This window comes from Callorhinus ursinus, unplaced genomic scaffold (genome assembly GCF_003265705.2).
Source record: "Callorhinus ursinus isolate GAN/ISIS: 27379988/994484 unplaced genomic scaffold, GSC_fseal_2.0 scaffold4, whole genome shotgun sequence".
Taxonomy (NCBI): domain Eukaryota; kingdom Metazoa; phylum Chordata; class Mammalia; order Carnivora; family Otariidae; genus Callorhinus; species Callorhinus ursinus.
In genome coordinates this window covers 156008958-156021008 of record NW_027397066.1, presented here as the reverse complement: position 1 = coordinate 156021008, position 12051 = coordinate 156008958, and the positions used below count along the sequence as shown (strand labels likewise).

General features: G+C 37.9%; 1 protein-coding gene across 6 annotated transcripts in view; it reads left to right on the top strand.

Moving 5' to 3' along the window:
• Positions 1-5683, top strand: part of CDCA2 (cell division cycle associated 2) — a 49690-nt gene extending 44007 nt beyond the window's left edge. For 5 of the 6 annotated variants that reach the window (XM_073892584.1, XM_073892585.1, XM_073892583.1 and 2 more), the window contains exon 15: positions 959-5681. In XM_073892584.1, the coding sequence (XP_073748685.1) occupies positions 959-2187 (1229 nt within the window). In that variant the 3' untranslated portion in view covers positions 2188-5681. Of the gene's footprint in view, positions 1-958 lie in introns of all 6 variants that reach the window. The other variant, XM_073892587.1, reaches the window with a different exon arrangement.
• The last annotated feature ends 6368 nt before the right edge of the window (positions 5684-12051 follow it).

Here is a 12051-nt window from a genome sequence, read left to right as displayed (position 1 = left end):
CCCATTTTTAAAAAAATTTATTTTAAGATGTATTTATTTAAGGGCGCCTGTGTGGCTCAGTTGGTTAAGCAACTGCCTTCGGCTCAGGTCATGATCCTGGAGTCCTGGGATCGAGTCCCGCATCGGGCTCCCTGCTCAGCAGGGAGTCTGCTTCTCCCTCGGACCCTCCCCCCTCTCATGCTCTCTCTCTCTCTCTCTCATTCTCACTCTCTCAAAATAAATAAATACATCTTTTTTTAAAAAAAAGATGTATTTATTTAAGGCTGTGTTACATAGCTTTAAAACATTGATGATGTTTCGTTCACCTGTGTGATGTGATGCAGTGTGTCAAACCCACAGGACTGCCTCCACATGGCATGTCTTCCTGGAGTCTTTTAGTCAGATTGAGGTGGAAGGGGAAGACTTCTAGAATGTTGAAACAAACATAGCTCCGTTTGAGAGTACAGTGCTGTTTAAATCATATTAAAATTTTTAACACAGGGCATAAGACCTAAGTGTCTTCAAAAACACCCTTTCGGCTAAATCCTCGGATCCCCCAGAATTCCAAGTTTTCTTTTCTCTATTTCTGGGGAAACATAGCTAGAAAATTTGCGGAAGGACGGTGGTGCCCATTTTCAGTAATTCGTTTTTCGGGAAATGGGAAAAGTGACTGCCTCATGCTAATTGAGTGTGGAAAGTACATTAGAATAGAGGAAGCAATTTGAGATACACTTCTCAGTTTCATGGTCTGAGATTATGTACTTTATTCACTCATGTATTAAATACATATTTTCTTAACCTGTGGCTTGGGGAAGAACTAAAAAAAAGGAAGAGCAGGATGACAGATGGTGGCAAGTACAGCGTAGCATTTGTAAGTCTTGTGAGTTTTGAAAGCCTAAAACACAGAATACGCTATGGCACCTGTTTGATTTCCATTGTTACTTTTTAGTGAGATTTAAACTTATGTCCATGCCCTTAGATGATTTCAACTCCAACGGTGAACTTGAAGAAGCGAAGCTTCCTAAAAGAAAGACTCTTTTGCCCCAGAACCCAGAAGATTTGCAGATGAATCAAGGCTTTAATAAATACTATCTGTCTGCATTCTGCAGCTCTTACACAAAAAGTTCCTTGTCGCTTATTAACGCTACTTTAGATCAAGATTTAAATATAAGTGCCGTAGCAACTAATGAACGTAAAACTATTCTAAAAGCTGAGATTAAGTCGGAAGGCGAAAATGGACTGAGAGCTGGCCCTGAGAGTGAAAGCAGTCATGTTTCTTGTGCTCCTGTGACCGCAGAGACCCTGGCATCAGATGATGCAGAATCCAGTGCTATCCTGCCGTGCCGGGAATTGGCTGCTGCCGGTCAAAACGTGGAAAACCTTTTTCAAATCTTTAAGATTTCAGAAGATGTAAACATAAAGTGTGAAAAACAGGATGACTTTTTAATAGCTACCGGAGGAAAAGTGCAGCCCATGCGCTTATCGTCTGACTTACAAAATGAAGAGGTGTTAAGTGGCCATGTAAAAGAAAGTAAAAGTCCGAGTGCGGGTTTGGGAAGAAACTCCATAGAAGGTCAAAGTAGCACTGGTGTGAGTGGTGGAAAAAAGATGCATAGAAGACGCTCTATGTGTTATTCCGACGGCCAGAGTTTATATTTGGAGAAAAATGGAAATCACAAACCTCCCTACATAGTGAGCAGCTCTCTAGAAATTGGTTTAGAAAATTCTGAACTGTATAAAGATTTGTCAGCCTCCATAGAGCAAACCTTCCAGAGAACAAATAGCGAAACAAAAGTAAGACGTAGCACAAGGCTACGGAAAGATTTGGAAGATGAAGGGCTTGTATGGATTTCACTTCCATTTCCTTCCACATCCTGCACTTCCCAAAGAATGAAAAGGAGAACAATATGTACGGTTGACAGCAGAGGATTTGAAAGCCTGTCCCTCTCTCAAGAAACTGTGTCTTCTGGACAGAAACCAAGTCTGTCGCTCCCCGTATCAGGTAAAGAAAACAAGGAGGGCTTTGCTGCCGGTTTTTCCCGTTTACCTGGGAAGAGGAGGAAGAGCCTCTGTATGTCTACACTCGCAAATTCGGAAGATACAACTCAGTCCAAGTGCTACAAAAGAAGAACCTCTTTCAGCCAGAAGGGAGAGAGCTCTCTAAAGGACTTCGAAAGAGTGGGACATGTCTGGGAACTAAAGCAGTGACTGACATTTCCTACAGAGCATGTGACCGCAGAGAAGGTAACTGTCCGTGCTTAAAAGATCCTTTCATTCTGCTTCTTATCCTTTGTTCAACTTCGGCGTTTTAAAAGTTTCAAATAAAATCATTTGAGTTGAACCTATTTTTAAGTAGAAATAAGTGAATTTCTTCATTCAAGGGGGAAATGTTCTATTAAAATGTTCTTCTCTCCCCACATAGTACATACTTACTGAAGCTTTCACATTAGTACATGTTTGCTGAAGCTTTAGAGTCTCTTGTAAAAAACATCAACTGTCTTTTAGGATTGACTCATTCTGTCTGCAGGAGAAGAGTTTAAAAAACAAAATGATAGAATTAATGTAATTTTACAAAAATTGAAGGTAATACAAGGTTAAACACTGTTAGAAAATGAGAAAAGATGTGTTTTAAAATGCTGCCCCCCCAAAAAAACCTGGTTATAAATGTTAACAGGAAAGATGGAAATCATAAGACTTGTTTTAAAGTTGAGAAGCTTTAATGATTTACTTTGTCTCAAATGAAAATTGTATAATAATAGGTTACAATCACAACTTAAACATGACATTTTGGAGTTTTCTTTCAATAAGAATATTACAAATCTAGCATTAGAAAATGAATATATAGTTTATAAATAACTAAGGTAAAAGCATTTTGTCCTTCAAACAAGATTCTTACATGCTTTGTGAGCTGGGAGGTGCAGGATTGCTTTTGGTGAAAACAGAACAGTTTAGTTGAATGATCTTCCAGATCATTCCAATTAGTCACATTTAGGATTTATTCCAAGAAATCCCAAATTAGCAATTTGGGATTTAATTCGTGGTTCTCCATTAAAAAATTTTTTTTAATCCAGAAACTCATAAGAAAGGGCCCTGGAAAATTCTTTACTTCACATGAAGTTGGTGGTGGTCTTTTTTAACATGCTCTTTTCCAGCAGTTCTCTTTATTTCACAATATCAAGTACTATCACTTGTTTTGGATTTTCCAGTTATATTTCAGCAGTGGCCTCTCCTATCACTGTTTTGATGACAGCAGTTTGAAAATCTAAATTGCTGTATATCTGGAATTTGTGAATGCACATAAATCATTATATCATTAAACAATTGTCTTTGAAATCCTTTAAATCATTAAACTCTCCCTCTCCCTGATAGCAGAAACATGTTAACAAATAGAGCTCTCTATAAATAACCCAACAGGGAAGAAAGCTCCTGCTGAGCGCCCATTTCCCCCGCCTCAGAGAGAGACTATTTGTTACCTTCTTGGCACCAATAGGTCTGGAAGTCCTGCTGCTAAAGACTAAATGTATTTTACATTAACACTCAAAAGTGATCCCCAATTTCTTCTGCTAAAGGGTGGATTGTTTAAAAAATTCTTTTATCTTTACACGTAAATTATTTATGGGCTTTTTTCGCCCGGTTTATAGTTTGGTATGGTTGGCAAATCTCTATCACTGAAAACAATCCCCCCCGCCACCTGCCCCCCTCCCAAAAAAACCGGAGCTTTTTGGTTTTGGTAATTTAAAAAGAAAAGAGTAAAAACTTTTCAGAAACATGCAGTGTTAAGGGCTTTGTTTTTTTAAAAGCTTTTTGTTCTTGGTTAATGTGAAGGCTAAAACTACGGATCGTTTTTTCCTCCCCTTTTTGCTGTATGATGATGTATGATCTCAGTTGTATTTGAATTTTAAGAATTTCACATGCTATGTTTTATTCCTCAAAATGTGCTAATGAGGATGAGGGAAACATTTGATCTGTGGGATTTTTTGGCTTGAGCTTTCAAATGTAAAATTCTTGTTTTCTGGCATCTCCAGTTAAAAATGTAAACACTTGATGCATTTTGTTGGTTTCAGGATGTGTCCTTATAAATGTTTTGTTGATATTTGTAAATAACAAATAGGCAGTTTTTTTAAAAAAGAGGTCTGAGGAATCAAAGCAATTTGGATATAGTTTTATCCACTGTCTCGTTTGTATCTTAAGATTTGTGAAAAATTAATTATTTCTGTGTTTGATCATGCTTGCTTGTTTTTAGCTGTTTCTTTTCATTAATGGTTGAAATGGAAACTGGGCTTCAGAAGAGTTTGTCCTTGCCTTATCTTTTCTTACTGCAGTGACACTTGTCATTTTGCCTTACAAAGTCTGTATCTTTTGTTGCTCCTGTAGATGCTTGTTTGTTCCAGAAGATGGCAGCATGACATCTGGATCCATTACCTTAAACCCCGGGCAGCTCTTCATTGTTGCTGGGGGTGCTGCTTCTCTTTAACTTTTATTTTCACTCATTTTTATCATGAAAGTGATATTTGTCTACTGGAAAAAGTGGAGAATGGTACACAATTGAAAACTCTTCCTTCACCCCATGCAAGCATCCTGCAGCCACACCTGCCTCTTCCCGAAAGCTTTCTGTGTAAACACTTAACAACTGGCCTGTGTCTTCCAGACCTTCGCCTGTGCAAACATGTTTTCTAACGGAATCACTATAATGTGCCGTTCTGCAGCTTAATTTTTTTATTCAATAAACTTCTGTGTTGTTATGGGGAGCCCTCATGCTCCTTTGGTCTTTTGAATCCCTGCATAGAGTTGTGTACTCTGCACATCCATAACATAGTTAGCCGTCTCCTTACTGAGGGATGCTAGTTGTCTCCACTTCTTTGTGATTGAAAATTATGCCATGCTGGGCTTGTGTGCAAATGTCCGTAAGATAAATTCCTTGACATTAAAATTAAATGGATATCAAGTTATCCCCCACAGTTCTTACCTGATACAGTTCTCTCATAAAGATTTTGGCATGCATCTCCTTCACTCTACCTATCACGTTCTTCTGCTACAATGCCACTTTGCTTCCATTTTCTCTCGCTGCCCCTGCTTGGCCCTTGAGCTGTGGAAGGGAGCGTGGGGCTTACACTTGGGTGTGACAAGGAGAAAATGATTATTAATGCCCGATTCATGCTTTAGATTGAAAGAACTTTGTTTTTACTGAAGACAGGGTTATTGAGGTGTAACTAACTCTAGTAAACTGAGTGAAGTTTACCTTTTTAAGCATACAGTGTGAATTTTGGCAAATTCATCCAGTCATCTAATGACTACCGCAGTTACATAATAGAACATGTCCATCACCCTGAGACCTCCTCCCTCTTTGTGGTCAGTCCCTTCTCCCCCAACCCCAGCCCCTTGCAACCCCTTAGAGCAGATTTCTGTCCTTTGAGTTTTGCCTTTTCCACAGCATTGTAGAAATGGATATAAGAGTTAGAGCCTTTTGTCTTTTTTGAAATTTAGCAGAATGCTTTAGAGATTCATCCATGTTTCGTGTCATAAGTAGTTGATTCCTGTTTATCGCTAAGTAGTAGTATTCTGTTTTATGGATGTACCAGGTTTCTTATTCACCAGTTGATGGATATTTGGATTGTTTGTTTTTTTGACTATTACAAATAAAGCTGCTATAAACATTCACATACGGATTTTTTTTTTTAAGAGACGTTTTCATTTTTCTTGGGCAAATACCTAGGAGTGGGGATTCCTGGGGTGTATGGTTGGGATATGTTTAACTTTTTGAGGAACTGCCAGGCTTTTCCATTGTGGCTGCACAATTGTGCATGCTCACCTGCAACGTGTTCAGTTGTGCACATTTTTACCAGCACCCGGCATTGTCTGCCTTTTTCATTGTAGGATTCTGGTCGCTGTGCAGTCCTATCTACTGTGGTCTGGGTAGATTTCCCTAATGACTAATGATGGAGAACATCTTTTCCTGCGCTTATGTGCCATTCTTGTATCCTCTTTAGTGAAGTGTCTATTCAGATTTTTTGCCCACATTTTCTTATTGATGTTTTCCTATTGAGTGAAAGAGTTCTGTGTTTATTTGGATACAAATTCTTTATTGGATGTGTCTTGCCAATATTTTTCCCCAGTCTGTGGCTTGTCTTTTTTATTTTCTTAGCAGTGTCTTTTTTAATTTTGGGGTAATCTGTAACTTACCTATTTTTTTCTTTAATGGCTCATGCTTTCGTGTTTTATCTGAGAAGTCTTTGCTAATTCAAGAGCCTAGGGATTTTCTCCTGCGTTTTCTTATAGAAGTTTTAGAGTTTTAGCTCTCAGGTATTGAGTTAATTTTTGTATATTCTGTAAAGACCAGGGTTTTTTTTTTTTTAAATGGAAATTATTCACCATTCGTTGAAAAGATTAGGCATTCCTCATTGAATTTCTGTGGCACTTTTGTTGAAATTGGTTGAGCTTATAGATACAGGTCTATGTCTGGACTTTATTCTTTTCCATTAATCTGTGTGTCTATTCTTAAACCAACATCACACCATCTTGATTATTATGGAAAGCTTTTTTTCCCCTTTATTTTGATTCTTTATCGTAGTTTATGTTTAAAAGTTCTTTTTGTGAGGGAGGCCAGTAGAAGCAAAAGATTGACCAATCAATTCTATCGGGAGCCTACAATTATACCCAGACCTGCATTTCCATTTAGGGCTAAGAATCAATACTAAGCTATAAGAAATATGGGAAGGAAACCATCTTCCTCGAGTCCATATACATTTGGCCCAGCGTCTTATAAACTGGTTTGCTACAGTTCATGATGCTAAATTGTCACCCTGAGCCACTATAAGATTTAGTCATTGAGAAAGAATTCTCTTTTTGAACACTACCATATAAAATCAGCAAGAAAATAAAGTGAGTTGAATTAAAATAAGGTTCAAAAGTCTTTGCCAAAAATATTATGTCTGATTCATTTCTTCTCATAAATAAGGTTGTTCCTATAGTTTGGTTTTCGTGTAAAAACTGCCACTACCCTTACTCATAACGTAGCCTTAGCATTTGAGAATTACTTCTAAACATGGGAAAATTTTCCTGCAGTAGGTCACCCGAGGCAGGCAGATTGTAGATTCATTAAAAAATGTATGCCAGGCATTAATTTCTAATGTGATCACTGCCTTCAAGATACTCAGTTTTCTCTAAGGGGCAGAATTATAATCCAGGGTGATTCTAGAGGAATGTCCTGGTCCTCTCAACCTTGCATTGTTACCACCTGGAGATCAGGTAAGTTTGGTTTCTTTCTGGAGGAAGTGATGCTTGAACAAAATACACTAATGGGAATTTTAGGGGAATGGGATCCAAAAGATATATTCTATTTCAAACATAATTATTTTGTAATTTTTGCAATTATTTGCTGTGATGAGGCAATGTAAGTTGGCTTCATCTCATACATATTTTTGCTTTCAGTATTTTTCTTAACTTCTCATTAAATTCTAACCTATGAATAAATCTGGACAAAGCATGGATTCAAAACTAGAGATTGTGAATGTACATAACCAAGTTCTAAAGAAATCTCTCCTCTTGAATGCTAATGCATTTCTATCTTTTGTATTACCAGATTTCTTGGTAGTGTGTCAAAGGGTTGACTCTGGGCTTGGAATCCTCATGATCAAGTGAACAGAATTTGGATGAAATTAAATAACAATAAATAATTTTACATACAAAAGAAAAATGTTGGGTTTTGTGGGGTTTTTTTGGCCTTAAATTTATTTGGAGATTATTTCCTTTTTTTTTTTTTGAGATATTTCATAACCTTAACTTGGCTCTAGAATGGGCTAATTACTAATGTACTATGGCCTAACAATTTCAAATTTGTCTACTGTTGGTGTGTTCATTTTTGTACATTCTTTGATGCTTCTCTGTTTTTTATTAAATCATGATACAGACTAAAAGTAACATAATAGCTTTGGTGAGAAGATGAGTAATTACTGCCATTCTCCTGATACATAGTTTGGTCCCACATCTTCAACCAAAATCCTGCTTAGCCTGGGGGTGACCTTAATTTTAAGATTTATTAGGACTTTGGGAAATTTTAGAATATTGAGAAACAAGTGTTTTCTGGAGCTGCTATTTGTAGATACTTTAAGCATTATGTCAGTTATATGAAAAGGGAGAATGAATGAGCATGCACATTAAAGAAAAATACAAGTTTGCATTTTCTTTTTATGGAGATTTTTTTCTTAAGTTTGCATTTTCTAAGGGGTAGGTTGGGATTGCCAAAATTTCCGAACACCATTTGTAGAGCAGCCTTTCTTAAGGCTTCCTTCTCATCTGTCCACAGCATACACAGTGTCCAATAAATGGTTTACTTCATAATATCTGTGATAAAAGTGGCCTGTGGGGATGCAAACAGTTGGCATTTTGGTTTTAGATATAATTTAATAAAATTCCAATTATATATATATGTATGTATGTATGTATTTTTTTAAGTTCTAAATTCCTAAGTGTATTTGTGAATTTTTTTAAGATTTTTATTTTTTGACAGAGACACAGCGAGAGAGGGAACATAAGCAGGGGGAGTGGGAGAGGGAGAACCAGGCCTCCCGCCGAGCAGGGAGCCCGATGCAGGACTCGATCCCAGGACCCTGGGATCGTGACCTGAGCCGAAGGCAGACGCTTAACAACTGAGACACCCAGGCACCCCTGTATTTGTGAATTTTTAAGCTCTGAAATGTAGATAGCTCTTGTATTTGCTACGTCTAATAATTTTTTTATTCTCATGGCTTTTTTTACCCACTTAAAATTTGCTTTAAAAAAATAATTCTTCCACTTGTTTGTAATGTTAAATGTGGTGATTTGTTAGTGACATTTCTATTTTTGCTGTTTAAAAACAGACTGCATTTCCAGGGTTGTGGTATCTGGTAAGCACAAAGTAAATGTCAATTTTTTTCTCTATTTAGGCATATCAAAGAACTGCCAAGTACCATCAGGTGTTTGCAAAAATTGGTTCTTCCACATGTATGGCCCAAACAGTGACATAATTTTTGTTTAGTATAAAATTGGTGTCAAACAGTTGAAACTTCATAGAGAGCAAAAGGATTTTTCGGTTCAAGTAAGTTTAGTTCAGATGCCAGACACAAGGATGTGAAGTGTGATTTTATGCCTAACATGTGAATACGGACAGTGTGTTCGTTTTTTAATTGTTCATAACAGAACAATAATCCAAAGCGACCAGTCTTTTCTTGTTTTAAGTATACGTTGGGAATGAAGATTTCAGAAGTATTCCCTCAAACCTGAAAAACCTGGTGTTAGTCTTGGGTGATTTCCAGTGACCCTGTGACTCCCTTCTTCCTGCCCCCTGTGTAGATTTGGAACTGGGCAGCCATTTTTGTTTTTGGAAGGGAAAGGAGACAGATATAATGAATGACTTTTATTGTGCAATATTTCAAACTCTGTTGAATGCATTCGAATGGGATGGAAAGTGTTCTGCCCTATGTCATAGCCAAAACAAACAAAACATATTCCCTAAACCTGGATGTGTGTTTCTCTCAAACTGGCAGTAGTTAGAGCTCAGCTCTCAAACAAGAATTTGGTTTGACAATTTTTAGCCCTTGTTCAACTGAATATTAGGAGAGGTCACAGCCAAAGCAAATATTGTGGGGAAAAATTAATACACATATTTACAGCTTGCAGGTGGCATTTTTTGTTTCTTACATGTTTGGTATTTGTCTTAAGTAATTGCATTTGTAGTAATACTTTTAAATAGACTACTTTTTTTTTGCTGATATTTTTTAAGTGAACTTCTCTCTGATAATAGTAACTCCAAATGTGAATAAATTCTACAGAGGTCCCTGAAGAGTGATAAATGTTTGAATTTAAGTATTTAAACATTTAGAAAGACCACTAAGAATCTGAGAATTCTAGGAATATCAGATCCAGCAAATATGCAGTAAAACTCACTTGATGGTAGCCTTCTATGGCCCCCGAAGAATTCATTTTAGTGAGTATCAATGACTCCTTTATGATGATGCCTCCAACACTGTTTACTGACTCCAACCACCCCCACTTAGGTTGTTAAGTACTCCCACCCTTTGGATCTGTAGGGAGAAAGTACTCTGCACAATCAAGGTAATTCATTTTGTAATGCACCATTGTGCTTCATGACCCTGGCAAAATATATTTTTTATTAGAATAATAACTTTAAATTTATGGTCACCCATGACCATGGTTTGTGCCTTAACCAAGAAATACTGGAAACATAAATTTTTGAGCCAGGCAGTCTGCCTCAAGAAATGGTAGCAAACACTTCATTCAATCCACCTTTTAGGTTCTTCCTTTGAAACAGAAAATTCAAACGTTCATCAGATGTTTTGTTGAACAGTATCAGACATCTGTGCGAATGGACATAAGCCACTGGATAATTTCATTGGCCGTTAACTTTTCATACAATAAACACTACAGACAGAACGCCGCCTGTATCTTGCATTTTAGTTAGCAACATTGCACATTGCTGCAAAGATAGCTACTTACCAAGCACTGCAAAGTCCAAGTGTATTCCCATCAAGTAGCCTGACTGGCATGTTCTGGACATAAATCGTTTGAAGGAGCAGGTGCTTTGTGTTGTGTGGTGTGTCTAAATGGTGGGAAATGGAAAGACTTCTGTGTTGGGTAAGTGGGTCCACGAGGTCCATGGCTTTCGGGCTGTCGAGAGCAAATGCGAGTGTAAGATTTAAGATGGAGGGAAGGGAGGTGGAATGCAAACTTCTTGGTAAAAAAAAGAATAAGCTCTTTTCTATTTTAAATGTTGCTCTAAGTTCTTCAACTTTTAAGTATTCAAACCTAAAAGCAGATGCATAGGGTTCTTTCACTAGGTAGTCTAGGAATAATTGGACACCGATTTATCAAAGTTCAACCCCATGAGAGCTGAAGGGTTTTTTCCCCCCTAAAAATAAGCTTATTTTTAGATTTTAAAAGTACATTTCTTAGTCAAATTGGAATCTCTTAATGTGCACTATGGCTTCCTTTCCCCTCAGAAATCTTTTCTTTAGGTATGTAACCTGGGCCCCCCTGCTTTTCACTCACAACCCTTAATCAAGGTTTTAATTCTTCCACGTTGTGGGGTTTTTTTTTTTTTTCAACCCACACTATAGTAAAACATACAGACCCCCTTCTGAAGTATTCTTCTATCTCTCGAAGTACATAGCAAGACATACGATAAGATGAACAAGAGGGAAGTGGTTTTCTCTGCCTACAGAAAGAAGCAATAATAAAACCTGGAAAGATGGGAGGTCTTCTGATACTGGGTCTGTTGCTTATTTCACTTGTTTCAGCAGCCTTCTGCCCCCCCCCCCCCCCCGTCTTCCACCTGCGTGCTTAAGGAGGTCAGGCCATTTGGGTACTTGTTGGCTATTCTTGTAAAAATTTAGTGGGAGGAGCCCTTGAAATCAATAGCTGCCATGGGGTTTTGAAGGCGTCCAGAATCTCACAAATAATCAAAAGTTGCATCTCTCTTCATAAAATTAAGTGAATGATGAGTGTTGATTTACCATTTATTCTATAATATATTGGGGAGGGTGTGAAGAGGGGATTGGGAACAGGAAAGAAGCCAGAAGAAATAGTGTTTAAACCAGAAACCAGGACTGCATCTGCATTTAGATGCCAACACTTGGAAAAAGCAGCACTCTCAACCCAATCCCCGAAATGTGCCCAGTGTCCCGCTGCTGTCATGTAAATGTCTGCGGGGATCTATATCCCGCATACCCCAAACACTTCCGAGGCATGTGTCCTTTGACGTGTCCTTGCCTTCCCTGGCCAGGGCTCTGCCATCTCCACAAGCAAAGAGCTGTTACTGCCAGGCCAAAGCTGTAACAATATTAAGATGTTTTCCTCAACCTTGTCCCCAGAAAGATACTCTGTTTCCAGAAGGCTCTTCTCCCCTGGGCATTACATCATGAATTGATTCAGTTCTTGGAGGAAGAAATTGGACAAAATATAATAGATTACCTCCTGGGGAAACATACTTAGGTTGTTAAGTATTCCCACCAGAAAACTAAGAAACTGCTTATATATTACTACTCTGTCCACATTTAACCTTTCACCTTCTCGCGGCTG